General features: G+C 28.3%; 1 protein-coding gene across 1 annotated transcript; it reads left to right on the top strand.

Annotated features, from left to right (window-relative positions):
* The first annotated feature begins 1,941 nt into the window (after positions 1-1,941).
* LOC100204514 (host cell factor 2) lies at positions 1,942-14,626 on the top strand. Its single transcript, XM_065812891.1, has 18 exons — positions 1,942-2,147; positions 2,299-2,432; positions 4,511-4,686; positions 4,762-4,967; positions 8,957-9,041; positions 9,472-9,575; positions 9,654-9,736; positions 9,877-9,948; positions 10,031-10,064; positions 11,051-11,134; positions 11,208-13,012; positions 13,112-13,213; positions 13,436-13,586; positions 13,694-13,731; positions 13,869-14,125; positions 14,208-14,242; positions 14,377-14,425; positions 14,513-14,626. The coding sequence occupies exons 1-18, from the start codon at positions 1,988-1,990 to the stop codon at positions 14,544-14,546; spliced, it is 3,609 nt and encodes a 1,202-aa protein (XP_065668963.1). The 5' UTR covers positions 1,942-1,987; the 3' UTR covers positions 14,547-14,626.
* Positions 14,627-16,537: the final 1,911 nt, after the last annotated feature.

Raw genomic sequence — 16,537 nt, 5'->3', positions numbered from 1 at the left:
TTCTACACCTTCTTTGTTAAGCCGTGCTTCTAAAATTCTACCGATTGCAGTTTTGCAAGCTTCTTGTCGTTCATCAGCGAACATGTTTAAAATAATGTTTTCCAGATGTGCAAAAAAAAAAAAAAAATTTGTATTATCAACTTTTTTTATAATACTCTGGTATGGTTCTTTGGTTTGAGAAAACTTATCACAAATAAACCAAAAATTCTTTGAGCTATGACTTGCAGGTGGACGTATTTTAATGTAAAACCAAGTAGGAGCTTACACATTTACAATTATGTGTACGAAATTAACTAATGCCGCATCAGGATTGACAGTCGAAACGTATAAACGCAATACTCTGTTGGCTCGTGTCAACCATCTTGCATTGTACAATAGCCCAGGAGAACGATGCTGATGCATTGAAGAAACATGTCCTGAAGAAATGGCATGAAACATTTTGTATAAGTAACGTTAATCTTCACTTAATTCTGCTATTAATCTCTTAGGAATCAATTCCAAATTTTCACGAACAAGAAGAAAACCAACAATTGGTCTTTTTGTCAAATCCTCAATTAGCTATTTTCATATCGGAACAAAAAGATTAGTTGATCCACTACTTGGACCATCTATTTCAGAAAATATATGTCGAAAAGCCAGTTCATTCAAATGAAATAAACAAATTAACCACTATAATGGTTGTTCAATAAAAAAATTCAATTCGTTTAATTATTCCACTAATTCTACCAGTGTTCAGAGGAGTTCCATCACATGAATTGCTTTTATTATTTCTGTGCTATTGTTTTTAATAACACATGAAATAACTTTTTCAGCAATGCTGACAGCTTTCCCGTTTCCCGGTCAATGTATCGGCCAGGCGGGTAACTAACAAGAGCATAGTATTCTTCTCTGACACAAGACATCCGTTAATATATTTTTCTGCATAAGACAAAGCTATATCACCGCAAAAAAAAAAACGTTTTAATTTGCATTTGTTAATTTAGAATTCAAGATTTAGGAGTTCTTTATGTAACATTGTCAAACCGAGAGTATCGTGTCACACCTTTGTTCAACTGTTTGGTTGGTGTTTCGTGGAAATTATGTCTATCATGAACGAATTTTTTGACGGATTGGCGATCTCAAAGTATCCATGGATTGCAAACATCAATAAAGGAATCGAAGAGCGGGTGATTTACGTAGACTGCTACGTTTATTACCTTGGCTCAGTGGCGCAAAACTCTGTTAAAAATTAAATAGACATTAGGAATACAATTTTTTTTTTAGAATAGGTAGTCAACAAAAAAATTTTATTGGCTTTAGTCGGCAAAAAACTGATACGTAACTCCCCCCTCCCCCCCTATTAAAATCTCTTCCGGACGGCCCTGTCTATAATTCAATTTGTTTATACCTATTTATTTATACCAAATTATTTATACTAAATTATTTACACCTTATTTTTTATATCTAATTAAAGCTTTTTGTAAATTAGGTGAACTATATATTTTAACTAAAAAATAGTTCCGTTTATTTTATTATCACGAAAAGATGTCAACAACAACAGCTAAAAAGCTCTCTGTTTTTAGATTCGGAAAAACAAACCTAAAATAAAAAAAACAACTTATAAACATCGTTAGCAAGATAAGTACTTAACTAAGATCTCAAATTTAATCAAAAACCACTTTGGTGTTCAAAATTAATGACCATTTTTTTAAACTCTTTCAAAACACGCCAAGTCAAGCAGAGTTTATAAAAAATTGGAACAATGAAAAGTTGGAGAAATTATGGAATTAAGAAAAATTGTTTGTATTTGTTGGTTGAAAATAAAATTTTATAACGTTTATTTTAAATTGAACAAAAATCGGAAATAGTTGAAAATTTCAACTATTTCCTTCTTTTAATTAACGAGAAAAAAGCGTTCTGCGAACTTAATGCAGCAATGTGCGCATGCGTTGAAGAAAAATTTATCATTCCGCCATTTTTACATCAATCAATAAGCGATGTAAACAACATGGCATTGTCTAATATGAAATGGAAATGCGTAAAAGAACCTTCGGGACCTAGTCCGCGACCCAGACACGGTCACCGTGCAGTATCAATAAGAGATTTGATAGTTATCTTTGGGGGAGGAAATGAGGGTATTGTTGAAGAACTTCATGTGTATAATACTGGTATGACATAAGATGCCAATATATATTTTCATTTTTGAAAATGATAAATCACGTGCGTTCTAAAAATGTATTTGCTTATAACTTTTAAAAGCATTTTCATCAAGGTTTTAAAAATTTAACGTTTATACAAAAGCTTAGCATAAATTTTTAGCTACAAATCAATGGTTTGTTCCTGCAGTACAAGGAGATATCCCTCCTGGATGTGCTGCATTCGGCTTCGTATGCGATGGGACTCGACTGCTTGTCTTTGGTGGCATGGTAGAATATGGAAGGTATTCAAATGAGGTAAAGATATATTTTATAAAATTTTGTCGTTCTAATGCTATTAATTTAAATTGTGTAAAAGCTGCATATATTAAAGTAAAAGATGCACGATTGCTCTTGTTTTTTTCTAAATCCGCCATTTTAAAAATATTCTAAAGGGTTTCCAAAATACTTCAGGGGTTTTTTTTAATGATGGTGGAACGGAACAATAATATTAAAAGATTGCAGAATAATATTCCGCAAAAAAAGTAATGTTCCGCAATTCTTAAGCAAATCCGATAAATAATTTTTATAATCAGCTGAAAAAATTAATTTTTTTAATTTAAGTTAAATATGTTTACAATCGTTACAATAGTTATGAAAATTATATTAATGTCTAATTAACTTGAATATATATGCTTATTAAATTATTTGATATTAAGTAAACTCCACTTAAGTTTACATTTATTATCTATAAAAAAACATTTATTTGTATTTTTCTGATTATTCTTAGAGAGATTCATATTTTTTTTTGTGTATGCTATTCAAATATGAATTAAAAACCTAGGTTTGTATAAAAGTTTTCTTTTTTTAATTTGTAAGGTATAGTTAAATAAGATACAAATAAATTTTTAAATATTGTATTGTACTGTTTGGGTTATTTCTTTTTTTTTTTCTGTAAGGTTTTCCTTGCCTTTAAATTTTCACTACATTTGTAATCTCTTAACAAAGATAACTTTTGATTGGATAAAGCTACTGAGCTGAAATCTTTTATGGTGTTTCTGTCTTATTTAGAGTGTTCTGAGCAAGCACTTTTCAAAATTTTAAAAAATTTTGAAAACAGTGCTGTTTTTATATTAACATATTTGTTTTTGTTTTTAATTTAAAGTTTGAGAGACAACTTGGTGCATTTGAAAATTTGATTTATTTTTCTGACTCACTCAGAACATAGTATTACTAATAAAGATTGTAATTAGAAATTTCAAGAGATTCTGTTCATTTTTCATTAATTAATCCTTGTTGGAAGAAATATATTCAATCAGGGCAAAAATTTATTCATGACTTGTACAATTAATGACAAAATTAAATTTTAATGCAACTTTTTTTATGTCATTAATTTTTAATTAAACTTTTTTGAAAAAATTATTGTTTTCCTATCAGTAAAATCCAGCAAAAAAATAGCTAACAAGAGTCAAATCTAAAATTTTTTTAAATCTTTTAAACAATTTTGAAACAAAAGCTCTCAACAATAAAGTGAACAGAACAACTAAAAAAGTATACATAATCAATATAGCTAAAGCAATTCATAAAACCAAAACATAAATAACTTAAAACATGTTAAAGGAAGCGATTTAAGAGATAAAATAAGAAAAGATTATTCTATAAGTTGCTAGTTAAAAGTCAAAAGAAAGACATGCATATTGAATTTTAATCACACGCTCATTTTAGAAAAGCTATGTTTTCTACAGCTAAATGCTCTTGGTTTTGGCAATTTGGCCTTGACATTAAACATTAACTGGAAGAATTATAGTTTGTATAGTTACTAATACATTTTATTTAAAAAATTATCAATCATATGTCGTTTTTACCATTCTCTATTTCTATCTTACTCCTGAATTTTTCTTTTGCCTATATAAATTTGTAATGTGTCCTTGCTTAAAATAATTTTGCTATATCTAGGCTGGTTTTTCTAACAATATAGTATTTTTCGATACTTAGTCAGGAACCTATGAGCCTTTATTGCATTATTATATGGTTTTTATTTTTATTTTATAAATAAAATTACCAAAGCTGCTTTTCTGTGCCTAAAATTCCAACCTGTAAATTGTCATTCAGTTAAAATGAGTCTATTAACGCAGGTTGTTTATATGCTCAAAAATTGTTATTTATCTTAAATAAAAAATTTCTAAGCTTTTGAATTTCCTCCTTCTTTTGAACTTTTTCAACCAATAGTTTGCAATTTTTAATCTTTCAACTTTTTGTTAAACTTAGCCTGGTTGTTTAAAGCCTTGTTTGAATTTGAAAGTGAATTTGTAAAGTAACTATTCTAAAATATATATACACACAATTTTTTTAGTTTATACACTTAAATCACACTTCTAACAAAAATTTTATGTTAGTTGTATGAACTACAAGCAAGTAGATGGGAATGGAAACATTTACATCCAAAAGCACCAGAAAATAATATTTCTCCCTGTCCACGTCTTGGGCACAGCTTTACATTAGTTGGAAAGAAAATTTTTCTTTTTGGTGGATTGGCAAATGACAGTGAAGATCCTCGCAGTAATATTCCAAGGTCTTCTTATTTTAGTTGATAAATCTCTATGACTGTTTTCATTTTTTTTTTTAGAATTTCATTTTTTTATTTTAGATATTTAAACGATCTTTATACCCTTGATTTGACCGCTCAAGACAATTTGCAGTGGGATGTTCCTTGCACCTATGGACAACCACCTACAGCTAGAGAGTCCCATTCATGTGTGCTGCACACTGCTGAGAATGGAAAGCATCCACGTTTGTTTATTTATGGTGGAATGAGTGGTTGTCGTCTTGGAGATGTATATATACTTGATGTTGGTATGTGAAGTTTTATCACTTTCTTTGGTTCTTAAAACAAAAAAGTTTAATTGTTTGCGTTCAAAAATAAATATTTTTGTTTAAAGCAGTTTCAAAAATAATTAATTAAAAAAAAAGGAGAATAGTTTTTGATTTAAATTTTTTTTTTAAAAGTGTGCGTACTTTTTCAAAGCTTTTTTCAAACTTTTTTTTTAAATTATATTAGTGATCAGGTATCTCATCAGATAATCAATTTTTTTGAACTACCGTAAAATCGCCTAAGTTCGGCCACCATGTAACTTTGGTCGTTTAAGAAAAAATATAAAAAAAACATGCTAAACTCAAATAATATTTGTAATTAGTTCATAAATATTAATCTATAAAAAAATAATAATGTTTATATGCAACCTGTTAAATAATTCTTTAACAAAACAACAATTTGAAAAAATGCATACTATTAAAATCTAAAATAAGCAAATTATTTAAATAAATGATCAAATTTAATCTTAGTATTATTAAGAATCACTAAATTAATTATATTTACAAAAAAAATATTATTAATCTTTGAAAATTAACTACTTTCTTTATAAAAATTAGTGAAATTTTGAAATACTCTAACTTTGGTCATTCACGGATAAATAACAGAGACAATTAGCAGTATTATTGTGACACTTATTAAGTGTTGCAAATGTAAAATTTACTGGTAACTTTACCTGTAAATTTACTAGTAAATTTTGATATTTAAAAAATGGATATACACCATGATATTTATTTGAATAAAAAATTTGTTCATAATTTCAAAATTAACTGATGGTTCTTTGAGGTCTAAAAAATGTTAAGCTTGTGATATTTCGTTTGGTGATAAAATTACAGCTCAACGGCAATTATGGATGCATTGCGAATCTTGTGGCGATTGGTTGTGTGGATCTTGTTGTTCTACTATGTTCAACGATATGTGGAAGAATTTCCAATAAACATACAAAGTTCATTTAAAGCAAACTAGTGTTTTTTGTTAATTGAAAAAACCATTTTGAATTAATTGAAAAATATATTTTTAATTTTATTAACCAGTGACATAGCAAATGTGATAATGGCCAAAGTAATAAAATAGTTGACTAGTTACAATAAAAATTAAAAATAATACTACTTATATTTAAAAAGACCTTTTTTTATGTGCTCCTTCTTGTTTTCTTTGGTGCCCCCAAAAAAAAGATTTTTCGAGCCCGGTGCAACGTCCTCCTTAGATACCAGTATTGCCTGAATTTATATTATAATTTTACAATAAAACAACATTTAAAATTTTTTTTTTATTATTTGTGATGTTAAGTTTGTAAGACATTATTATTATTTATAGTGGCCGAACTTATGAGGTGGTATTGAAAGTTCCGTCAAAGTAGATGTTTTCATTTTAAACAAAATATTGAGTACAAGTTTTTATTTTTCATTTTTTTATTTTTACAATATCAATTATCAATATAATTTTCTGTATGTTTCAGGAAAAAATATTGAAAATTTTTTATTTATGCATAATAAATAAATGTTCAAAGATTAAGTGCCGAACTTAGGCAATTTTACAATATTTCTAAAAATTCTTTTCAGCAATTAATTTTTTTTTATTACATTAAACTAATTTAAAATTATATAAAATATTTTGAAACCATTCAAAATTTGTATATGTTAAATCATATGGTTTAATTAAACATCATTTTAATGTATGTTGGGTTTTTTGGGAAAGTTTGAAAAGAAATGAATATAAAACACACACATACATTTACTGATGATGTCAGTCTAAAGAATAAAGATCTTTTATCATTGTAAGATAGTGATTCAAATAATTATTGTCTGATGCTAAGATCCATTTATCTCAGATTAGTAAATCTGAGATTATAAAATTTTCTCAGATTAGCAAATTTTTATCTAAGAAGTTTCTATAGACTTTGGAAAATCATTATGGTGTCATTAACAAAGATAAGTCTAACATTTCATCTTTTACACATGAGTTTGATCTCATTAACTCTAAAAGATAAGGAAGAATTATTCACAATGATCTTTCCTCTAATTCTTGAATCAAGTGAATGTGCTCTTCATGTCATCCTAGAGTAACAGGTTAATCCCTCGTTAAAAATCCTAATCTCTTTGGATTTCGTTGTTAAATTTGTTTCTCAGTTTAACTCTCCTACAGCTTGTGGTCTTTTTTTATTATGTTATTTCCATTTTCTTTCTTTTTTTTTCACTTTGTTGTTTCCATTATCATGCTCCTATTTCTATTCCACCTCTATAAATCTCTTTTTGGTCTTTGTATCTCTCCCTTTGTTTTAATTTTGCATCTCCTTCTCTTTTTTACAAATACTATTATGGTTGTTACTCAAGTGAGCTAGCATCTTGTTCAACTAAAACTTAATTCTTATGTAGCTCATCATTCACCCAAGTTGCATCCTTTTGCTGTCCTTCATGCTCTAAAAACTTTTTTTTGTCTAGTTTTTCTCATCATGTACCTGGTGGTCTTTCATAGAAAACTGATCAAAGTTAGAATATCAGATGTTTATATTTAGCATAAATACTTGCTAAAACACAATTAAGTAGTAAAAAAAACAAATCCATTACTTTAATTTTTATGAAAGGTCAAACTTAAATAAGGAGTAGAACTTAGAAAAGCCAAAATGGAGTTTTGGGCTTTGTCTAGTTTATGTGGTTCAAAACATTCACCACTTGTTTGTAGTTCTTTTTCTAACCAGATTTTGTAATGCAACTTAAATCTATTCTTGTGTCTGTTTCTTTTCTTTCTGTTATGTCTTTGTTAAAGGTCCCTGTAACTTAATAAGCATCAGGATTGGTAACTGATTTAATTAAGTTGTTTTCCAAGGCATGAAATGATTTTGGAGTAATTTCTTTATTTTTCATAGTGTTAAGAAAAAGAAAATTTCAATTTAAAAAAATAATTTTTAAATTGAACTTTATATCAATTTGTATAATTTTATTTTAAGATTTTAAATAGTATTCATACTCTCATGTGATTAATACAAGATGAGGAGCGGGGATTTTAGTTATGATCTAATAAAGGAAGTGGTCTTAATAAAAGGGTGAGTGAAATTTTTTTACAGAACACCAATAAAGCAATTTAATTCTAGTGTGGCTTGGGCTCAAATGCGCATTTTTTAACAGCTGTTAATCATAATTTTAATAGGATGTTATTATAATATGCTTATATAAGTTTTATAAATATAAAGATAATGCTTATATAAGTTTTATACTTGGTTAGAAATAAACAAATGCTTAGTTTTTGACAAATCAATATTTAAAAGATTTTTTAAAGGTCAACGATTTTTAAAACCAAATTAAACTGAAAGTTTTTATTATTATCAGTGAATGATATATATTTTTTCTGATTTTTTTTTCCAAAAATTTATAAATGTCACTTCCTGTGTATTAAGCACCTAAGAGTATTTCAGATAAAATAAAAACATATTATTTGAATAATTTACTGAACAATAATTGAACTTAAATATTTAAGCAATATATTTTTAGTGAGAAATCATATACAGTATTGATACACTTGTTCAACTGTCAATTTTTGTTTGCTATTTGGGCATATTTACTATATGCCTATTATCCATCTTTCAATATTACTATAATACATCTTATATTTATATTTGTTTTTTGTATATATAAAAACTCAAATAAGTTTTCATTTCATATTTAAAGATACTTGAATGTTCATTGTCTAATAAATAGTTAAAGTTTTTTCTCTTTCTTCTGTTTCAATTTCTGTTCATCCTTCTATTTCTTTGAACAGCTTAACAAATAACCAATGATTATTATTTACCATGTTAGAGCAGTTACTAATTATATTAAACTACCATCAAGTACTATTATTAAGTTTTTAAAAATACTAAATGTAATGTTTATGTCAAGTCTATAAATATTGCAAATTAATTAAATTAGCATTTTTTTCTAAATATAACTATGCTCCTGCATTTTAACTTTTATTTTAAAAGTTTTTTGTTTTTTAGAAAAGATGCTTTGGTCAAAACCTGTAGTACATGGGATTGCGCCTCTTCCTAGAAGCTTGCATGCATCTGTCATGATTGGTAAACGGTAATCACTTAAAGTTTATTACTTTTATAAGTTGTGACTTTCACTTAAGGACCCATCTTTTAGGCTTTAACTTATGCGGTAGTGGTTTAGTTGTAGAGCGCTCGCCTCATTAGCGAGAAGTTCCAAGTTCAATCCCCACCATGTCCCTGGAAGTACTGCGCTCAACCTTCTCTGCGCAGCGGCCTTGTTCATCAAAGTTTGTGTTTCAGAGTTATAGAGTTGAGATAGGGCTGTAACCACAACTAAATTAGCATCAACTGGAGTGGCCTCCTTGGCCTTGGGGAGATAAATTAACATTTAAAAAAAAAAGTGGGGTTCATAAATTTTTGAATTACTCCTTGTTCTAGAGAGGCTTGACACAAGTCGACTACATCCTAGACCTACATTGGTTTATTTACTAAAGCAATTTTTTTTTTTTAAATTTTTTTAGAATGTTTATTTTTGGAGGTTGGGTACCAGTAGCTATTGATGATGGAAAATCAAGTAGTGAAAAAGAATGGAAATGTACTAATACACTTGCTTGTCTTAATGTCGGTAAGTTTGAAAAACATTAAATTATTTATAATACATAGTATTTATAAGTAATTTTTATTTTGCATTATTATGTGATAGAAAAGTTGCGTTGGGAAGCAATTAATGTTGAGGGATCTGAAGAACAAATGCCAAAACCAAGGGCAGGACATTCTGCTGTGAATGTATGCAGATTTTAAAAGTGAAATACTGTTATTTTTTTAATCTTCTAAGTTCTAAGAAATTCACGAGTTTTTTTATTGCTTTTACTCAACCTTTAATATTGCAGTAATGTCATATTAATTTTACATTGTTTTTTGTTAAGGTACATACTCGAATGTATATTTGGAGTGGAAGAGATGGATATCGTAAAGCTTGGAATAATCAAGTTGAAAATGTGAGACTTAACTTATATTTTAAAACTTTCACTTTTTTGTTTGTTTGAAAATTTCAATATAGTTTCAAGTTTTATTTTTTAGGTTTGTTGTAAAGACTTATGGTATTTAGAAACTGGTATGTTGTTATTTGTTTTAAATGTCTTCTTTGGTTAAGTTATTAAGAGTTATTTAAAGTATTCAGATTGTAATTGGCTAGAACTAGATTTTTTTAATGAAATTATTGTCTTGATCATGCGATAGCTTTAATTAAATTAAGTTTATTATAATGATTTCTTGAAGAAGGTTTTAAAATGTTAGAGCAAATATATCGTTTATCTCTGCAAGCATTTATTGCCTTTTTTGAATAATGGCATTAATTATTGATTTAAGTTGCAACTGCATTTATCGAACCATTAATGAAACATTAAGAGTTAAGGTAGGAACATTAATGATTTTGATGATTGTATGTATATAATTAATAATTTTAAAAGATCAGAATGAACAAGATCAGCTCTTATTAGTTCCTTCAGGTTCTAAGCTTTAACTTTTTACTTGAAAATATTTTGTATTAACAAATAAAAAGAACATTTAATGATTACTTTAGATTAATAGATTATTTTTTATTATTGAAAATAAAGTTTTCAGTTATATTGACTATTTTGTTAAAAACTATAAGTGTAATTTAAATGGCTAAACACTTATTGATGTTTTTTGTAAAATTTTCTCTGTTTTCTCTGCTAATCGTGTATAAATATACGTATAAATATATATCAAGTGTAAATTATCATGTGTAAATCATAATACATAAAAACTTGTACAAAATCATTTTGAAATTTTTTGTTCAGTATAACAGCAATTACAATCATTAGATACTTGATTACTACTGCTTAATTACTAACATAAGTAAAAAAAGAAGTTAATCTATAAAAATTATATTAGGTTGTTTATTAATTTTAATATTGTTTAATAATTATTTTGTAGCAACTACTTAGTTTTTAAAAATTATTTTGCTTTATTATTTTGTTTTATGTGCATACTGTGAAATTCTTAGCCCCCTCTGTCTTCTATATTATCTTACATTATTTATTTTTATTTTAATACTGGTTAATTCTATTTTGTCAGAGCGTCCTCCTGGTCCTTCTCGTGTTCAACTTGTTAGAGCAACGACTACTACTCTTGAGGTGTGCTGGGGAGGAATTCCAACAGGTGCTTTCTGAATTTGTTTTTCTTAGGAATTTGATGGTTGAAAAAAAGCTTATGCTGTTTTTCATATTTTCAGCCGATGCATACATAATCCAGATTCAAAAATATGAAGTTCATCCACCAGCTCTTCCATCAACTCCAATACAGAGTACAACAAAATCTGCTACTACAACACCTGATTTTCCAAATGCTTTAAGTGCTGGTCATGTTGTAAGATTACCTGCAACTTCTATTCAGCTTTCTTCACCTCTTTCATTTTCTAAAACTCTTCTTGCTAGTGGACTATCAGCAAGACCAAAACTAACCATGCCTCAACCTAATAGTCTTGTTAAAGTAACTAGTTCAAAAGGACTAACACAGCTGCCAATCCAAGTAGGTGGACAGAAAAATCAGCATATAACATTGGCAGCGCTTAATCAATTAACTGCTGGAAAGATATCTGGAAATCTTACTCCTAATATCACAAAAACTGTGCAAATTGTGTCACCAAGTAAATCAGGACAAATAACCCAACCACTTGTAACTAGCAATTCAATAGTATCACAAGTTTCAGTGGCTGTTGACACAAAAAATCTAAGTATAAAATCATTGACATCTTCACCTGCTGCTACTCAATATGCACTTGTAAGAGCTCAGCTTCCAAGCAGCAGTGGTGGTCCTGCACAAACTGTGACATTTATTCGTGCTATTGGTCCAAATTCTACTTCTGCAACAAATGCAGGAACTACTGTTAGTGTCACACCTCAACAAATGGCTGCCCTGTTGAAAGTTCAACAGGGACAAAGTCAGGTTCAAAAAGTTATAAATTCTGCTACTAATGGAGGGAAACAAACTGCAGCTTTGTCTGTAATGAATGATGTAAGTGTTGCTCACGCAACAAACCAACCTACAATCAGTGTATCAGCAAGTCCCTCAAAGTTAATTTCATTGCAGTTTCCACAAAAAATAGCTTTAAATTCTATAAAATCTATAAACACTTCATCATTTTTAAATGCTTCAAAAGCTGTTGTTACCACTCAATCCTCTAATATTTCACCTATGGGTACCCTTGTATCTGGTATAGGAATATCTAAGAATCTTTCAGGTGTTTTAAATCAAACTCCATCTGTTAGACCACAACTTCCGTCAGCTCTTTCAAATCTAGGAGTAGTTTCAAATATAAATAAACTTCAAGTTAATTCAAATTCTCCAGAGACAACTGAACTTATTGATACAGAGAATATTTCTGCTCAAGAAAATAATTTATGTTTAAATACTGCGAAACATATTGAATTACCAAAAGTTAATTCAGTTGATAATAATTTTGTAACTTCTTCAGATGATAATAAAGAGTCTAACAATACAAAAGCTTTACACGTTGAAACATCTGTCTCTGATTCAGTCAGTACTCATAATTCTTTAGCTGAAGATACTTTAGAAAAAACAATTAAAAATGAAGTTTCAAAAACTTTACTTTTAGAGAGGGAATTAGTATATAAAGAAGAAATTGATTCAAAGTCAATATTCAGTACAGAAACCCCTAAAAATGAAGAAAACGAACTTTTTGATGAAAAAGTACAAAATGCAATACCTAATATATTAGAAAAAATTACTGATGTTTCTATGATAGAAGAAAAACCGGAAATAAAAAATGAAATAATTGAAGCAGATGCATCTATTGAGTCTGTTGCTGCAACCACTCTTGCACAATTGGCATCTTATGCTGAAAATATTAATATCATACAAAATGCTCCAGCAGCAGATATTTCCAGCGATCCTCTTTCAACATTGGCAGCACTTGCTACATCTTCCCCTATTGCAACTAACCCATTACTTGTTGGAAATGCGCATAACACAGATGGAATAGCCGTAAGCCCGGTATTAGTACCTCCTGGAAAGAAGGTATTTTTCAAAGATGAACTTCAATTTAATTTTTAAATTATTATTTTTTTGTTTTTAGCTTTTCTTCATATCTAATGAATTTAATTTTTTTATTTTCAGGCTCTAAATAAACCAATCCCATGGTTTGATGTTGCTATGACAACTAATACATCAATTGTTGTTTCTCACTACTATGTCCCTGTAGAAGAAGGCGATAATAATGTAAAAATTTTATTTATATGTAAAGCCATTAAACTGATTTATGTTTACTTAGTTGAATTTATGATTATATATATAGTTTTTTATACATAATTATATTTATATTTTTTTAATATAATATGTTTTTTATAATATATAATTTTTTATATAATATATATTTTTATTTATATATAATTATATATATACATAAGTTTTTTTTGTTTTTTTTTTTGTTTTTGTTTGTAGGGAGATAATGTAGTCTCTGATGGCGATTATAAAGGGATGCGTAAGGTTGAACTTAAACCTGGTACCGCTTTTAAGTTTAGAGTTGCTGGAATAAATGTTTGTGGAAGAGGTGCATATAGTGATATAGCAGCATTTAAGACTTGTGTTCCAGGTTTGTGCATTTTACTATGCAATCGTTTCTTTTATTTAAAGTTTTGTTTTATCCTATTTGTTTATAATTTACTGTAATAGTCATATCATAGACTAGAATATTTTTAGGTTTTCCTGGAGCACCGTGTGCGATCAAAATTACTAAGGTAGTCAAGTTCTTTTTTAACAGATACTTTATAAATGAACTTTTTCTTAGTATATTGATTTTTCAAGCAAAATTTATTGCTGCATAATTTAAATAATTTCTTAAATAAAATAAAATTATAAGATTTATTAACTATAGAATGAAATTGGAGCTCATTTGTCATGGGAACCTCCAACAAATAGTGCTGGTAAAATTCTTGAGTATGCAGTGTACTTAGCTGTTGATAATAAAAAAGGGGGTAAAGAAGCCACTCAAACACAATTAACATTTGTGCGCGTTTATTGTGGATCAATTTCTTCGTGTACTGTGACAGCAGATACTCTTAAAAATGCGCATGTCGACTTTTCTACTAAGCCTGCAATTATATTTAGAATTGCTGCTAAAAATGAGAAAGGGTAATTAAAATTAAGGAGTTCTAAAATATTAGATTTCGTTATAAAATTTTAGTGAGTCCTAATATTTTATCTCTTTTTTTAGGTACGGTCCTGCTACACAGGTTAGATGGCTACAAGGTGAGCTTTTGATTTTAAAACGGCTAGGTTTAAAAATTTACTGTTTTGTATCCATTATTAATATATTCTTTACTTTTATACAAATTTTAGTATAGGTCTTAGTACTATTTTTATTTATTTTTTATTGTTCTTAGATCTAAAGGATTTACCTGATAATAAACTAAAACGACAAGGTGATCAAAGGTAAAAGTCGTATGTGTGTTTTAAAATGGTAAAAGATTTAATCCCTTTGTATTATTGATTTTACGGCGTTTTTTTTTTTATTACTAGAATTGATGTTGCAAAGAAAGCAAAGGTGACGTGATATTTAGATACGCAGATACATATTTGTAGATAGATGCCAGAGATTTATTTATTCAATGTAAATATATATAATGAACTATAGTTAGAAAATTATACTGCGTGATAACAGGATAGCCATGATAAATAATTTTGTTAAATTAGGCTTGACAGCTAACATTTTTTATTCCCGAGTTATGTTAATCGTATATATATATATATATAAAAATATTGTAAAGTGTTGATTTATTTCGTGAAAAAGGGTTTAAAGTAGGGATAATCGGTATCTGTTAGCCGATGCATTGACCATTAAGCTGATGCATCTGCGACGGTTTCGGATGTCATTATTTTTGATGCCAATGGTTTTGAAAACATTTTTTTACTTTTGTGTTCTATTTTGTTTACAAACTAAGTAATACTATAAATAATTTAAATGCAAATCCCTAGAATGTTTTTATTTAGTAAATTATATTTTTATTGTTTCTAATAAAATTTTGCTCAAAATTGCATTAGAAATACTTGACCATGCAACGCATATAAGTCATAAACTGCATTATGGGGACTATGCATTCATTGTCGACCTGTACTCATCGTCATCTGTCCATCCCTTCATAATTTAATAAAATGTAAATTTTGTTGAATAGTATTTACAAGTATAAATAGATTTACAAGTATATAATACCAAAATTCATATACCTAGCATACTGAGTTGTATCGTATTACTAGATAATAAAACAAAAGTATACATATCAAGGTTTATCAAACGGGATCCTGAAGTTTTTTAACAAGTATTACTTTTCTTCAAAATTTAAAAAAATGCATTTTGCATTTTCTTATATTTTGAAGAGAAGGAGATCATCAGAAAGAGACGTCACGTTATGGATTTATTTTATTTTTAATAACATGGAAAACAATGTAAACGTGTTTTTATGAATTCAACGTTAGAGAACGTAATGTTTTTATTTATCGTAATTAAAGAAAAAATATTCGTGTTGATATTTATTTAAATTTTATTTTCGCTTATATATGTGTATATATTTATATATATATACATATTTATTTATATTGAATATATTACAATTAATTATATACATGTACGTGGCGGAATTGGTTGCCTGTATGGATCTGCTGCCCACTATAATAGGCAATCTGAAGTGCATAGGATAAGAGTACAACTTTAGCTAACAAAAAATTCTATTGGTCTATATTATGTCTAAATATATCCTTTTTAAACTTAAGTATAAAAAACGGGTTGGACATATTAATAGTAGTATTAATTTATTTAATGTTATATTGCAAATAATTTATTTTATTAACAAAAAAATGAGATAAATTTAATTAAACAATAGTAAAAAAATAATATTTAATCGCATGCCCCCGGTTTTTTATCACAGCTTTGCATCTATTTGGCATTGAGTTAATCAAATTTTGACAACGTTCTAAAGGAATGTTGTTCCAAGCATTCTGGACAACATGCCGTAACTCCTGCTGATTTTTTGTTTTTTGACTATAAACTGCTTCTTTTACATCCGTCCAAAGGTTTTCGATCGGATTGAGATCCGGTGGCTGTGCAGGCCAATCCATAACTGCAACCCTATTTTCGATGAACCAACTTTTTACCCTCCGACTGGTATGCTTTGGATCGTTATCCTGCATATAAACTCATCTTAGGGGCATATCTTCTTCTGAATAAGGCAACATGGTTTTTGTAATATTTGAAGGTATATGTCTTGGTCCATAATATCATCAATCTTAAAAATTGGCCCTACGCCATAATAAGAAAAACAACCCCAAATATTTATTTTTGCTCCGCCATGTTTTACAGTTTTTATGGTATATTGCGGTTTGTATGCAGACTTAGGTGGCCTCCTTACATACATCCTGCGTCCACTTGACTCAAATAAAACAATTTTGCTTTTATCAGACCACAAAATATTACGCCATTTTGAAACAGGCCAATCTGCATTCGTTTTTGCAAAATGTAATCTTGCTACCACATGCCTTTTTTTCAAAAGG

This window comes from Hydra vulgaris, chromosome 12 (genome assembly GCF_038396675.1).
Source record: "Hydra vulgaris chromosome 12, alternate assembly HydraT2T_AEP".
Taxonomy (NCBI): domain Eukaryota; kingdom Metazoa; phylum Cnidaria; class Hydrozoa; order Anthoathecata; family Hydridae; genus Hydra; species Hydra vulgaris.
Note: the sequence above shows the minus strand (reverse complement) of the source record. Positions and strands in the feature narration are given on the sequence as shown.

Bases quoted from the DNA above. Each gene is read 5' to 3' on its own strand.
- LOC100204514 (XM_065812891.1), top strand. From the start codon at position 1,988: ATGGCATTGTCTAATATGAAATGGAAATGCGTAAAAGAACCTTCGGGA. The intron at 9,042-9,471 runs GTAATCACTTAA...AAATTTTTTTAG, and splicing joins TCTGTCATGATTGGTAAACG to AATGTTTATTTTTGGAGGTT. The intron at 9,576-9,653 runs GTAAGTTTGAAA...ATTATGTGATAG, and splicing joins ACTTGCTTGTCTTAATGTCG to AAAAGTTGCGTTGGGAAGCA.